A 16,350-nucleotide genomic window follows, 5' to 3' on the forward strand; every position below is an offset into this window, starting at 1 on the left:
CGCACGTCCATCAGAGGCTGAAATCACATATAGATAATTGTATTTAATGCCCCTGCTGCAGAAATGTGCATGTTGCAGGTTTGAGTCCTAGTGACAGGCCTCCCTCCTGAGTAGGGCACTTGAAGTGTGAGTTATGCAATAGTAGAGTCCTAGGGTTAAACATAAATGGCTAACAAAATGAAAGAAAATGTGCATCATTGGAACGCTGTAGAAACCAAGAAAATGTGTGCCTTAAGGTGCACCATGAAAACTAAACAGTAGTGTGCATGATTTCATCATTGTGTGTTGGACAAATCTGTAGATTGCTGCATGCCAGCGTTTGGGGAAATTTGCAGGGCTGTAGCATGTCAGAGTCTGTGGACTATCGTAGACATGGAGTACAATGTGCATTGCTGCCAGTGTGCGAGTCAGGCACAGGTGCGTAAAGTTTAAATCTGTTCTGAATATCAGGACCAAACACCAAATTCTGCATTAGAAATTAATGCTAATTGAAAGGTGTCTGCAGTTAAATGTACTTTGAAAGTTCCTCTGTTAGTAAATATAAAAAAGAAATTGAGGTGAGGAGCAATTTGTTTTAAATTGTATTAATTATTCAACCGATATTGACGTAGCGTAAACGTGATTTTTTTATAACAGCCTTTCTCAAACATGGCTTGGATTAGTAATATTTATGCTCAGAGTTGTAGCTTTACGGTACTTATAAATATAACACTTACTACAGGATGTATGACGTTACAACGCATACTTTTACATCGCATGCCTTTACAACGCGGTTTTTACAATGAAAACCTTTACAACGCATAGCGCTTTGGGGTGCTGGTTAGTGAATAGTTTAATTTACTATTCCAACTCCAGTCCCCGTGGACACTAGGGAAGGTGTTGGACAGTAAATTAAACGTATTCCCTATCCTAGAGCGCCCCCCAGCGCAATGCGTTGTAATGGTTTGCGTTGAAAAAGGTGCGTCGTAAAGGCACTGCGTGGTAAAAGTTGCGTTGTAAAGGATGTTTTCCCTTACTACAACATTTTGGTTAAATAGCATTTTGTTGTCTTAGTCAAAGGTGGCATAACTCGACATCGCCGCTGTATATCTTTGTTGGGTGTGTCTTACTCCATGTTGTTATGTTTGCCAGTTACTGTATCTTGTGCTGCTTGTCTGTGACTGCTGCAGTTGTTGCAGCCTGCAGCATCTTCCTTGCAGTCGGTGCTATTAGATGTGTGTCAGGCTGGCGCTGCAGTTGTTTTATTTTCTGCGTGTTGCAGTCCTGCGGTGTGGTTGCGTGCGTGTGTTTGATCTATGCCCATCTCTAATTGATGCTAGTGTTTCCAGCGCTTGTGTCCTGTTGCCCCTTTGCTTATACACGAGGCGTACCCATATGCAAAGAAAAAAAATGTTCAATCTCTCTAAAGCACTACTCTGTCCCTTTTTATACCTCTCTCAATATATCCTCTACCTCCACTCTGACTCATTCCAAACCTCATTCTACTACCTTCATCCCCAAAATAACCCTATCAGGACTCTTTCCTCCTCTATCCCTCCTGGCTCACCCCAAATCTCATTCTTAAATCCTTCCTAAATTGTTCCCTCATGTACCCCTCCTTTGACTCACTCCAAACGTCTTTTAGTACTATGATCTCTGTTAGACCTGGCACCATTGGTGTGGGTCTCCCTTCCATTTTTGCTGTTGACTCATGTGCTTTTCTGGTGTTAGGTGCTTTGGGCACTGTCAATCAGAAAGGATCTCAACACCGATACTACACCAATAACACCCGTGAGAACATTGTGCATGTTAAAAGTGCAGGCCGAATCAAGGCTCAAGAGCATATGGAGAAAATGATTCCCATCAGAAGCCACACTGTACCGCCCTCTTTCTCATCATTTGGGTTTTCCTTACCCAGGAGACAATAACGGCTGGTCAGATGTAACCGTAGCCGATAAATGTGATAAGTGGGAGGTATGTTGTGCCAAAAATTGAAGAGGCTCCTGAATAAAGCAGTGTATGGTGATAATAGTGAAAAGTGAAAGGTAGTCGTAAAATTAGGTGAATTGGGTAGAGAAACAGGATTTATTGGTATCTCCCAATCCCTAAGGTTAAAAAGCAAGTGTAAGTGCGGGTTTGAAATAATAACCTTACTTGATAGTGGTCAACATGTTTCTGCATGTAACTAGAACAAAGTTTCTAATGCATTCATCAGGACCTTTGATGGTTAACACTACTGCTTGTAATAAAATATGAAAAAATATCACCTGAAAGTCCCAGGTGTGTACTCAACCGTATACCATAAGTGTTGGTTGAGAGGCTTCACCCCACCTGGCTGCAGCTCAGGTTGAAGGAGCACCGCTCTTTCCGTCGGTGTCTCCGGGCAGTCGTCTGTACAGCCAGGTGGGGTGAAGCCTCTCAACCAACACTTATGGTATACGGTAACCTTAGGGATTGGGAGATACCAATAAATCCTGTTTCTCTACCCAATTCACCTAATTTTACGACTACCTTTCACTTTTCACTATTATCACCATACACTGCTTTATTCAGGAGCCTCTTCAATTTTTGGCACAACATACCTCCCACTTATCACATTTATCGGCTACGGTTACATCTGACCAGCCGTTATTGTCTCCTGGGTAAGGAAAACCCAAATGATGAGAAAGAGGGCGGTACAGTGTGGCTTCTGATGGGAATCATTTTCTCCATATGCTCTTGAGCCTTGATTCGGCCTGCACTTTTAACATGCACAATGTTCTCACGGGTGTTATTGGTGTAGTATCGGTGTTGAGATCCTTTCTGATTGACTTTTATTTCTTGACCCCCAGGTATTTTGTGTTGTGATAGTATTGTTTGGGGCATGTACCTGGTTGGTCGTTAAACCCGCCCTGAGACCCTCCACCAATTATTTGTTGTGTATGCTTTGGGCACTGTGCCACTGCTATTCAGTGCCATATTGCAAGTGCTCCCTACTGTAAATTGATGTATTGATTAGTGGTTCCCTGATTGGATATTTGGTTTACTTATCAGACCGTAGTACAGTGCACTAAGTGTGCCCAGGGCATGTAAATCCAAATGCTGCTAGTGGGCTTTCCAACAAAAAGGGTTTGGCTTATGCGCAGTAGGGCTGCGCCACTATAATAATAAACAAAACAATTGCCAATACTGCTCTATTAATTTATATGTTTTGCATAAAACAATAAACAAACTGTCCTGCAAAGACTAGCCGTTCAGTCTTTATGTTTCATTAAATCAATTTATTTGTCCTTTATATTTTTCTTCTTTTTCCAAATTTCTAGTATATTACACATTTAAGTTATGAAATCATGATTGAATTTATTTACAAGGGGAGCTCCTGTTTATACGTGATACTAATTACAACAAAGTGTGAGAGAAATTAAAGAGGAAAGAAGGGGAGTGAAGGTTTTTTATGGTGAAGGCTCAAGCATTCGATGTACAATCATACACTCTCAATCTATATATAGCTAGTGGGCTTGCAGCACTGATTGTGCCACCCACAAAAGCAGCCTTGTAAAATGTGTCTAAGGTCTGCCATAGCAGAGCCTGCATGCAGTCTGGTACTGTCATGCTGACTGGGCTAGTGCACCCACTTGCCAGTCCCTAAACCTTCCCTTTTCTTCATATTAGTCACCCCTATGGTAGGCCCAAGGTCAGGGTGCATTGTAAGTATAAGATAGGCCGAGCCCTGATGTGTGTGGCATGTCCTAATAGTGAATTATAGGCTAGCCATTTTCGTTTTTCACTATTGCAAGGCTACCTGTTCCCCATAGGCTAGAATGGGCTGCTGGATTGTTACATGTTTATAATCCTAGAAGACTCAGGGAACATGGTAGAAATTCGGGTTTAGTATGCCTGGACTCAGAATAATAAAATACATCTTTTGGTAAAGTTTATTTTACTATTCTGTGTTTGCAAATACCACTTTTAAAAAGTAGGTATTCGCTTGCCTAACCATTTGAGCCCGCCTCTGCGAGGTTGTGTATTCCTTGTCTGGGTTTGTGTGTGACAGGGCTGGGGAATTCCAGGAGACAAGCTGGGGCTGCCCGGTGGTGAATAGGGAGATCTGCATCTAAGATGGGAGGGAGGAGTTGCACCTGGGACCTGAATAGGGCTGGGCCTTCCCTCTACAATGCTGGCTGATGGGGCGTCTGATGTGCCTGCCCTGTGCTGTGAAAGGGATGGAGAAGTCTGGTAAACAGAGTGCTTCAGAACTGGCTTGAACTGGGCACAGGCCCCTCTTCCCTTAGAGAACAAAGGATGTTGGGGTATAAGTATTGGGACCCTGAGCCCATGGAATTAGATCACTCCTGGAACTGACAAGAAGAAACCTCTGCTGAAGAGGAGGAACCTGAAGAAACTGAGGAGAGACTATTCCCAAACTGAAGTGCTGCTTGGGGGATTGCAGTGGCTGCCTGGCTGCCTAGAGAGGAGAAAGGACTTTGTGGATTTTACCTTTGCTTTTCAACTTGTGCTAAAACGATCTCCAAGGGCTTGGAAGAGAGCTTTCCACCTGACCGAAGCCCAAGGACCAGTGGACTTCACCAGCCTTTGTGAATTGCTACTGTTCCAGTGGCTACAGAGGCAGGGAGCTGTGACCGACTCTCACGACCGTCCCGGTGTCCTGTTGGCACCGCACTGAGCAACGTCCGCCTCGAACAACGCAAGCTCTGCGCTCACCAACTCCGTCTCATCGCCGTCAATGAGCCGTAGCCTGCACCGCGACTGGAAGGACACCGCAACGTGCAACGCCTCGCTACACCGGATCGAACTGGTCTGACCGACGCGGTCACTGCTGCTGACTTCGAGTCCTATGACCGCTCCGGAGTTGGACACCGCCTCGCACACTTCGCGACGCACCACCCGGCTCGCACCGCTGGCCGGACTGACCGACGCCAGCTCCCGAACTCCGGCTCGAACGCCGCACATTAAACCTGGATGCACCGCAACGAGCAACGTCCGCCCCGAACAACGCATGCTCTGAGCTCACCGACGCCGTCAACGAGCCGTAGCCAGCACCACGACAGAAGGGATACCGTGACCTGCAACGCTTTCTTTTTCTACACCGCGACGAACACCGGAACTGGCTCGCACATCCGAGCCGGCCGCCTCAAGGAAAAGGTACTGTGTTTGAGTCTGTCGACATTTGAGTGGGCCCGGACTGCCGCGGTCCGCTGGATTTGTTAGACTCTGTGTTCTTTCAGCACGCCGTAGCCGGACAAGGCTACCGACTCGCGCAGAACTTTGATTTACACCTTTTTAACCAGAACTCTTGAAATGTAATAGTCCTGTGGATTCTTTTTGTCGTTTATTGGTCTTGTGATAATTCTATATAAAGTATACTTACTTTTGATATAAAACCTTGTGTGGTGTCCATTTGTAGTGTTGTCACTGGGTTACTGTATGTGGTCACAAATGCTTAACTTACATCCCCTCTGAACTAGCCTTGACTGCTCGCACCACGCCGCCTAGAGGGTGAGCAGGGGTTATTTTAAGAGGGTAATTCCCTTGCCCTGACTAGAGGAGAGGGTCCCTGCTTGTCACAAGTACCTACCTGTGCCAACCAGAGACCCCCAATTCTAACAATCTCCCTAATCCCATTCTAGACACCCTTCCCTCCTTCATCTCTCCTTTTTACTCATCCCAAACCTCATCTTACTATGATCTCCCAAATATCACTTTCTAGGATATTCTCTCTTCTATCCCTCCATTATCTATTTTTTATATCGCTCAAACTCGACCCAAAGGTACTGGAGCGCTTTACATGAGCATCAGTTTTCAAACCAACTAACAGACTCATGTGTCAACCACCCAAATTAACATATATTTCCCTTTACTAATCCACCACTAATACTTTTGGGTCCAGAGTAGCTTGCTACTTGCCAAAAAACGCTTTGACGCCTCGTCAGGGGTAGTAAGCGCTATATAAATTCAATCACAATCAAAACCCTTTGTTAACATCAGATGTATACACTTTCATTGAGGTGGTTTTTGTCCTTAATTAATTATTGGTGGTAAAAGAAAATGGGATGTAACGTGCACAATGCTTTGCCCATTTTATTCATGTTGCTATTCTTTTTAGGTCTCGTCAGGCGTTAGCAGCGCGCATGCGCTGCTCTCGCCATGACGAGAGCCTTTTGGAATCAACACGGATTCCAAAGCGTGTACGCAGGGAGACAGAAGAGACAGAACACGTGCACACAGGGATTGGATGCTTTACTGGCAGCGTGATACACGGGGGACTTTTTTTTCAACGCCAGTAAAGGCAGTCCCCGCATCCGCACATCTTCTGTCTGTCACTCATGCGCGGCTCTCGCCATGACTAGAGCCTTTTCGAATCTATGCGAATTCCAAAGCGGGCACGCGGGAAGACAGAAGAGACAGAAGATGTGCACGCTGGGATTGGATGCTTTACTGGCGGCGTGATACACTGGGGACTTTTTTTTCAACGCCAGTAAAGGCAGTCCCCGCATCCGCACATCTACCGCACTTGTTCTCATAGCTTTCATCGACGGAGACTAGGTCAAGAAAAAAACGTCTTTGAAACTGATGCGTGCTGTGGCGCTAGCGTGTTTTCTTGGCGGGGGAGGGCTGTTACCCTTGTACACAATTTTTACACACGAGTAATGAAATTTGTGTCCCATATGACGTATAATCTTCGCAAAAATTACGCATAGCACACAAGCAAAAAATATATTGTAATTTCAACCAGCCCTAAACTCGAGCAACTTTATCCTGTCCCTTCTTTATTGTCACATTATGCATTTAGCACGCTGGGACCTACAATTGTGCTTCTTTAATTACAAGCATGAGGGTTCAATTCACAGCATGTTAAGGGCTGGTGTTAAGGGCGTGCTTGTTCTCATAGCTTTCATCGATGGAAGACTGGGTCAAGAAAAAAACATCTTTGAAACTGATGCGTGCCGTGGCGCTAGCGTATTTTCTTGGCGGGAGAGGGCTGTTGCCCTCGTACGTACCTACAATTGTGCTTCTTTCATTATAAGCACAAGGGTACAATTCATAGCATGTTAAGGGCAGGTGTTAAAAACATAACTCTGGACGAAGGTGCTCGCAAACACATGGAGTCAACCTACAAGTGTGATATCGTGTCCGTCTTGCACCTCAGCAACCCCTTTCAGTTTTAAGGCCTGGGAATGAGATCTTATAGTGGGAAAAAATGGCCCAGTGCTGGAGGCGGCCACTATCTTTTGATGTTGTACTGTATTAGGCAGTGTAGATTGGGGTTTTGATGAATTATGTCCAGGTCCACTGATATGCAAATCTGAGTCTGAGGCGTTCCACCATAATTATAGATTTGCAGTATTTGCCACATAATCTGCAGATTTTAACAAAAAAAATTGTTTCTTGCTGATAAAGATCAAAAGTTACTAAAACACAATAACATGTGTTGACAAGCAGTGGAGGCCCTTTGCAAAGGTTGATCAGTCATGTTTCTTTTGCCTATTAATTTATTTGGGGTTTAAACTGGTAATGATGAGGTGAAACTTTTGCCCAGACAGTGTTAACTTGTGTAAAAATGGTAAAATAATGAAGTAATACTATCACAAAATGAGTGCAGTACTCCACATAATTTACCTTTTGTTGTTGCATAATTTAGTCAACACTGCTGCATAATTTGATCATTTTATTACCACATAATTCCAGTGGCAATGACGTACGACGGCGGGTGCCTGTAGGTCCTCTCTTACAAGTTACATTCACTTCAGTTTTATAAGTGATGCTGAACCCCAAAGAGTTTGTGTACAAAGTCTCATGTGTCACAAGCCGTTAAAAAAACACATCTATGCGACTTGCAGGCCTCGCCATATCATTTGGTTCAGTTCCAATATTGATACGGCCCATGGAAAAATCAATGGTGGCATTCCAGGGAGGCCCCCTACTGTCACCGCCAGCAGTGAATGGATGAGAGCAGCTGAAGGGTTTGCCCATCGACTCTTCTTCATTTCATGCCTACAGTGTAAGAGGTGCATGGCAGTGTTATTACAGAAGAGGCCACAGTGCATCCTCGATCACCACATGCTACAGCAGCATCAGGACCAGTGCTTGCAGTGCCATCGCCGAACATCTATAAATGTTCATTTATCTGTAGTTTATATAGTGCAAATCAGACCTACCAGGACAGCAGAACAGCATAACACTTTCCATTGGAGATAGAGGTATAGGAGAAAAACATACACAGAGGACAAAAGATCACAAACTAGTGTTAGGAAAATATGCAAAAGCATATTCATGCCTAACATGGGGGAATCAGCAGACACCTATGCAATCTGATATCCTAATGATAATGTAAGAATGCAATGAGTGTAGATCACATAATTTGAAGTTGCCACCTATACTTCGGTAAGCAGAAGAGTCTGGAAACGTCGTCCTTCTCAGTTTCTTCTGTACATCTCAAACATGGCCATCATTTGCGCTAAGCTGTACCTGGTCATGCTTGAAAGCGATGCGGGATGAAGCACCTCAATCCATTTAGGGACATACTTTGTGGCTGTTGGCATTAAGGCTACAGCGTGCGGGGATCTGTTTTTGCAGAGCCAGACCCATAAAGCTCCCAGGGAACTGGTGGAGGAGACTACATTACCCTTGGCACCTTCCACTCATTCCAAAGATGCTCACATGGAAATCATTCTTCTGGGCCACAGAATGAGTGTACGGCTTCAATAACAATAGCATCCTAAGAAGGAGGCATTTAACAACAACAGTGTGTCAATAATGCACTTTGTAACGTGACAGTCACAGATTAGATGTTATGGTTAAAGCAAATTACTGCTCGATCAGTAAACATATGGGTTCCAACTCAAATGGTATGTATGATTTTATGCCTCAGCGATAGTCTATGTAATTTCAAAGTCTTAAAGCTGAGGTGCGCAGAATCACCATTTACCCCTAAAACATGCTTCATCATCAGAAGCATTATATTTTAATGTGGCCCTGCTAATACAGTTTAATAGGCCATTGTATCCAACCAGCATATGTACTGCCTTCCAACGTGTGAGGTTCACTCTGAAATGAGTGACAATTATGGTGCAGCGGAGGGTCTAAGAATACGTTCTTGACAGTTTACTGTTGTGATTCCCGCACTGTTTACCTTTCTCCTGTTAACTTTGTTCTAAAGGACTCTTGTAACTAGACTTTGAATGTGGTCTATGCTATTGCAATACTGTGTACGATACTCCATATTACAACCCCGTTTGCCAATTACTCCTTTCCTCAACGCTTGCATTTATGTGAATGACAACCCTCTGGGAAGAGATGTAAGCATTCTGCGATATGTACATGTGCCTGGGCAGGTCGTAAAACAAGCATTGAAAATGCAATAGGTCTCGCCTTTTATTAAGTTAAAGCCATATGCTTTGCTATACAATACTATTAGCAAAGCAATTGGCTTTAACTTAATCAAAGGCGAGACCTGTTGCATTTTCAGCACTTTCTTTTCTCAATGCGATTAGTATTTCTTTAGAAAAGCTATTGAGTAGTTCCCTTTTTATCAGGTTTGCTGGTTGCGAAAGACATTGTGGGCTTTTGAAGAACAGACTTGGGCTTGGAGCTCGCATAGCTACAAGTTTTCAGGTTGCTTATGTGCGACATTCCTATGTGTGTAGTGCGTTTGTGTGAGATATTTCAAGCCTTATGAGTGACACTTTATTGTGAGTGAAATAAGACAGTTGCATTCATGTAAAGTGATCATTGTTTGAAATGACGCACTTTCCTCATATGTGACGTTCTAAATACGGAAATTGACCCAGGGGTGATTTACATGAGAATCAGATATGTCTTTATTTAACATGCGTAAGTAAGATGGTTTGCTAAGATTCACAGAATGTTGAACCGAGGCCAAGTTTCGAGTCCCCTTCACTCATAGAACACTGCGGCTCGCCTGGTGACCCATTTGATCAACAAGACACTCTAAGAAGATCTTCAAACTACTGCAAAGGACCAGAAATAGTAGGGCACTGGGTGTGCGCGAGGCCACAGTGCGGAGCCTGAGCCAGCCTCTCTAACATTGAATTCAACTTTGTGCAGACTGCATACAGTGAGGGCAATGGAGAGTTCAGCTCAGGCACTGTAACACACCTGACACGTGGTACTTGGCAAAGCTGGTTTTACTCAGACCTTGCAATTCTGAAATTAAATTGCAAGACAAGGTAGTCGGTGAAATCAAAGATTGTCCCTTGCTCCTGCTCTGTCACGTGCTCTGTTCTCAACTGTATGCCACACACACATCTGCCCCAACTCTTCTATTCTTTATGCATCTACTTCGCAATCAAATTAAAACAACAACTGTTGCTCACCAATTTATACTTCATCAGTATAAAAGTTCACCATCCATTACCAGGAGACTTCCTAGAGATATTTCTGCTCAGTGTGACTGAGATGCTGCATGAAGCCACCAATTAATTGTATTCAGATCATCTAGTAGTGACCAGATGTTACTGGTGCAAGTGTTAGAATAGCAGTGAGTGCAAGTAGGAGTGCAGAGGTGAATGCTAGTGCCAGAGCAAATCTCAGTGCTGCTGTAAGAGAAATTAATGATGCAAGCCCAAGGGTGAGTGCATGTTTAAAGTGCCAGTCCCATGAGCTGCACTTATTTCCAATCTATTGGCTATACAGTCCACACGTGCTTATGCAGGACATGTGGATGCTATTTTAGCTGTCCTGTTCTTGCCGACACAGTTTCTATACACTTGTACTTTGCTGCTAGATACCTTTTGTCCTTGTTTTGCTTGTCCCCACCCCCACCCTCCCTCTTTCTTTTGATCCCATCCCTCATTCTTCTCCCCCACCTACAGCGATATGAAGTGGCAAGTGCTGGACGGTTCATAGCGCTTTTTAAATAGATCCCGTTTAGACCCGCCCCCCCTCTCCAACCCCAACCTTAACCACCTCCACCCGATTGCCATAGTCAATAGCTCGCCTGTGGACGAGACCTATTGGATTTGCCAATGCTTGTTTCAGTTTGCGCAGGCAGTTCAACCAACTAAAAACTGGTCTTACCTGTGCCTAACCAAAAATTGAGAGCGCACAATTTGTACTCATTTCTTAACGGGGGCAAAATACTAAAAATACACAACGTGGCTCGTTCATAAGTCACACACTTCTTAAATTCTAGCGTGTTTGTGTTTTTTTGCAGCTCATATTATGCAGATTGTAATGTTTTGTTATTGTACTTAAAATGTGTTTATTTATTTCTCGCTGCTCGTTTCACCCTTTTCTTTCTTTTTCAGATAACACTGTATTTATTATTTTATTATTTGTATCCTGCCAACGACGAGAAGGCAACGACTTCTGGCCCTCCTTTCACCGGGCAGAAATCTTGCTTTCCAGTTCGGCTGCTGCTCCCCTCTCTCTGCAGACACCCGATGCTTCTAGGAGATGAAGAAAAAGTCCCGTAGAAAGTTTGACCGGGGAGAGAGAGGGGCCGGTGAGAGAGAGGGGCTGGTCTTCGGGCTTCTTCGTGAGCCGTAGTCACTTCTCGCACAGGAAGTCGGCTACAGAAGTGAGAAAAGCCCTGAGCGCTGCACGCACACACAACACTGCCCCTTGCAAGACGCACTCTGTCCTCTGCGAGGGAGTCTGGTGGCGCGAGCCCCTGTGCCTGAGGGGGCCCCGGGGTGACCTGGAGTGGAAAGGAGGGCTCGTGGAAGCTTGTCCGCGAGGCTCGCCAGTCACTGGATTGTACCAGTTCCTGGAAGGGAGACCGGATGGGCTGGGGATTCCTCCAGGACTGTTCTTTCCGCTGAAGGAAGGCTGGTCCGATCTTCCCCCGTTGCACCCCGTGGTAGCGCGGCCAGCGGCAGCAATGGACTCGCCCACCGAAGCAGAAGAGGGGAGCTGCAGGTAAGGCTTCGTTTACCGCCCCCCTCCTTTTCCCGGGTCTTGGTGGAGGCGCACAGCTGGCGACAGCACGTCCCACCGTTGAACTGCCTGATGTTTGGAAGGTACAGGAACGCTGCGCTGCTGTGGAGTTCACCATCAAAGAAAGAATTCAGCTGCATAGATCTGTCCTTACTGTAAACAGCTGAACCGCTTTTTGTCTACCTGTGATAGAAGGGGCCTTGCTCAGAGGGTGGGACCTCTGCAAACTTGTGTGTAGAAGCAATGCAAGCGACCTTCTAAACTCGGGGTGTGTGACTCCTAATCCAGATGCTCGCGCCATCCAGAGGCACAGACTGTTTTGTGTTTTTAAAGACATGAAGTCATCTAATGCCCAGTTACCTTGCGGAGGGTAATTACCTCCCCTAATTGTAAACAATGCTTAGTGAGCAGCTTCTCTCTTGGTGCTGGCTAGACAGGGCTTGTTTTGTACACTGCACACTATATGCAGAAATCGCACATTTCCCATGTCCACTCGTGAATAGCTCATACAGTCGAGATTTTTTTTTCTTTGAAACCTGAGACTTGCAGTCATGATTTTGTAACGGGATAAATTGGGACTACAAGTCCCAGAATGCACAGTAAAACCTGGACTGGATGAGCTAGTCATGCGTGGAGCCGGGAAACGTGACTCGCCTGGTGTAGGCACTTTGTAAAGGGTGCTAAAGTGCTTTCTGCAGCACCCGGTCATGGGGCGTCTCTGTATACTTTGCTTATGCGCCTCCTCATGGGAGCAGATTCTCGGTGCTGTGTTTTCGCTGGTGCTCGTGGGTAACTTTTTGTCTGAGAGGAGCTGGCTATGTGCTTTGTTGTTGTGGCAGATCCGGGACAAGCATTTATCTGCATCCTGTTTGTAGAGGCGGGGCAGGGGAACTGCCTTAGTGCACCTTGTTATACCTGGCCAGGTAGAGTGCTTTCCTCCCCCCCCCACCCCCCTCAGAGTGCCTCACAAGAATCATATGCATGTCCTATAACATAAGAGTGCTTGGGAATTGCACAGAATCAGCACATTATGTACAAAGTGAGAGAGGTGGGGTTTACCAACACGTCAACACACAAGAACATAGTCCAGAGTTTATCCTTCTTACCGCTTCAATAAACTGTGTTACTATTATGTATCCACATTAAGCATATTTGGAACAAGCTAACAAGATGCGTGATATAACAGATACAATGTAGCTTCTGAAACGGATTCGGTGAATACAGTTTATCGCTCATCGGTGGCGCCAGAGATATTAGAGGGGTGGTTGATGTACGTTTCAAGAAATCAGTCCCTTATGGTATGAAACTCTTTACCTGTGTAAAGAGTTTCATAATTTAGGCACGTGTCTTAAGCAAGCCCGAGAAGTGGAGGATTCTTTCATGGAATGCTGGACCAGGTGGTGTCAATTTTCCTGCTTTTCACCCCTCCAAAATGCCCCTAAATTGGTCACTCATCTGTATATTGAAATAAGTTGTTCAATGACCATCACACATATGTTGGTGGGTAAAACCTGCTGAATTTTCCCTTGAGGGGGTGAAATGCCAATAAATAATTGTGCATGTGAATTTTGGTGCAACGGCATTGCTGTAATTTTAAGCCTGACAAAGCAAGTGAGTGATTTACTATAATTAGGTTTTCAGACTGTAAGGTTTACAGTTTTAAAACTTGTATTAGTTGGTAGAATAGCCTACTTGCTCATTTTATTTTATCTAGTACAAGCCCCAGCGACTTGCATGGTTGTCCACTTTGATCCGGGGAGACAGCTGATTTGGGTTGAGTTTTCCAGGTCTCAAATACAATTTTGGGAACACTTCCACAATTTGGACAAATTTAGTTCCTCTGTAAATGATGCTTGGAAGTTGGTTAAGAGCAGTTCCAGCTGATTAAAACAACTGTAACAAGCATTAAGTGAGTTAAGCGCTCGCTACTGAGTGCTATGTGTTAAGTGCTGGTGCAGTTTCTCGCATCTTTCTGGTCTGGATAACCAGTACCAGTCAAATTGGTAATATTAGCATCTTTATTTGGTAGTGCTGCATAATCCAATTTATGGAGAGATGTATAACTGTATAATGTTAAATCTGTTTTAATAGAGCTCACGTGCCAGTCTTTTTCAATGATGAGCGTTTGCTTTAGTTTTTTGGGGTAATTTGGTTAGGGTGAGATAAATGCGAGAGATTCTCTCCCTGCTCGTACTGAAGCCCTTCATATATGCATCCGTTGTCTGGCATTCGAGAAAGGATACACTTTAGGGTCCAGGCTCTCTTCAGGCGTGAAGGACAAATGTAGCACCAATACTTCAGTGAAGCCCACTGTTCCTGCTAAGAGATCATCTTAGCTTCTTCTGACTCCAGTAAGTCTAACCACCTTGCTCGCCTAGAGAAAACTATTTGAGGTCTTTTGTAATTTTTCAAAGATGCTTTTAGAAGAATGTCTTCAAACAAATGAACATTACGGAAAATATTAATTTAAGTAATATTTAAGCATCCGCCTAGGTTGGTGGTCAAATATTGCTGATTCTTGAAGCTACTGCAGGTATAATTGAGTGACTATTTTGTATTTTAGGTTTGTTCCATGACACCTTATTGATTGTTTAGCCATGTGTCCACCTAACCCACTAAACCGTCTCCTACTGCTATGAACTCCAAAAAGACATTTTCTAGACCCATCCCTCTTCTATCCCCCCCCACTATCCTTTCCAATTCAAATGCCAGACTAACATTTCCTTCGCCCAGGTTAATTTCATATTTCCCTACACTTATTCCCCATTAATCCTAGTTGGGTTCCGGAGTAGCGTGCTACCCACCAAGAAAACGCTTCACACCTCATCGGGGATAGCAAGTGCTATATAAATGCAAACCCTTCCCTCTTCTATCCCTCCACTATCCTTTTTCAATCCAAATAACAAACTCGCATGTCGACCGCTCAAATTAATTTCATTTCTCCCTATACTTATTCACCACTAATCCTCTTTTTGTTCCGGAGTAGTGGGCTACTTGCCGAAAAAGCGCTTCGACGTAGCATCAGGGGTAGTAAGAGCTATAAAACTGCAATTACAATGACATTTTACTAAATCACACCTTAGATAGTTTTACTGTAGATCGATCGGATAAGTAGACTAACAGGTTGTCAGAGAAAAAGGGAGACCGGTGCTCAGTGTGGATTTTTGTTTGGTACCTACATGCCATGAGTTCAGTTTCTTAGGGCCTGCTCCGTCTTGCATCCTCCCATTGCTGAATTACAGTGAGCCCCTTCACATTGTGTGAGAGTAACACCTGTTTAAATTTATTTAAAGTAATAGAGCTTTGTAATAAGCTATATGAAACCCTTTGCTATTAAAATTAAGAGTCTCTCAATGAACGGCCTTGCCTTTAAAAAGTCCCAAGAAGGAACAAAACAGGTTGGCTGTAATGAGCTGATTAAAATAATGTTCTTCTAAGCTGCATATGGTTTTTTTACTTTACCAGATAGAAAAAATTAAAAGACCCACCTTATGTGCAAGTAAAACCTACAATTATTAGTGTGCTTCTGTTAAATGTTTATATATGTTTACAAATTTCAAAGCAAACGTCAGTAGCATTGAATCTATCTGAGTTTGTCAACCTAAACTTTAATGTTGAGTTAGAATAAAAGAAGTAGAAGATTGTGCGGATTTTTTTTAATGTTTTGGCTGTTCGATGGTTTAATTATAACAGGATTGTGTTGAAGTTTGCTGAAAAGATGCTTATTCTGATGGAAATTGACCCAGCACCAGTTTGTGGTTGAAAAAGGACACTGCCTCTTTTCATAAAAAATGTGTTCCTTACCACTCACTGTGACTCACAGTAGTGAAGTTCCTCTTTTAAAAAGTTGGCGTGTACTGCTAAAGTTAGCTATAAAGAGTAGAAATCTTGCATTTCAAGACTGGGGCATTCTCAGACTTTGATGCACTTTACAGTCTACCCACGAAGGCTGTAAAGATGTCAAGGAAATCCATAAAGATTTGATATTAGACTATGCTGTGCCCTAAAGGCTGCGGAATGAATTCAGGGAAAAGGCACATTCCTTGGAGGGGCAGGATGCTAATGAGTAGATCTTTGAAAAAAACATAATGCCCTGGAGCGGTATCATGGAGTGCTACCAGTTGACTACCTTGACGCTCTGCCAATTTCCACGCCGGGGGGGGGGGGGGGCGGTTGGGGAGGGATTTAATTCTCTATGCTTTTCTTTTCCTCCTTGTTGTGCTGATAATACAGATGTTTCTTATTTCCAAGTAAATTGGTAAAAATTGTAGTGCATTGTAAAATCTGGTAGAGTTGGAGCCCCGCCCTATGTGGATATGACTCTATTTGTCACTTGCTGTTTGTTGTGTTCAGTGTGAAATGGATGCTGGAGACTGTTAGTTTCCTTATTATAAATACAGGGGATAAAGAGAGTCCTAAATGGATGGAATGGTGGTCTTACAAAGATGAACATCTTTTATAGGCCTTGGCTGC

At 44.0% G+C, this 16,350-nt stretch overlaps 1 protein-coding gene across 2 annotated transcripts in view; it reads left to right on the top strand.

Moving 5' to 3' along the window:
- The first annotated feature begins 11,406 nt into the window (after positions 1–11,406).
- The window catches only part of RIN3 (Ras and Rab interactor 3), a 506,654-nt gene continuing 501,710 nt past the window's right edge, over positions 11,407–16,350 (top strand). Inside the window, exon 1 of one of the 2 annotated variants that reach the window (XM_078660076.1) lies at positions 11,407–11,859. In XM_078660076.1, the coding sequence (XP_078516202.1) occupies positions 11,822–11,859 (38 nt within the window). In that variant the 5' untranslated portion in view covers positions 11,407–11,821. The remainder of the gene's footprint in view (positions 11,860–16,350) is intronic. The other variant, XM_078660075.1, reaches the window with a different exon arrangement.

This window comes from Lissotriton helveticus, chromosome 9 (genome assembly GCF_964261635.1).
Source record: "Lissotriton helveticus chromosome 9, aLisHel1.1, whole genome shotgun sequence".
Lineage (NCBI taxonomy): Eukaryota > Metazoa > Chordata > Amphibia > Caudata > Salamandridae > Lissotriton > Lissotriton helveticus.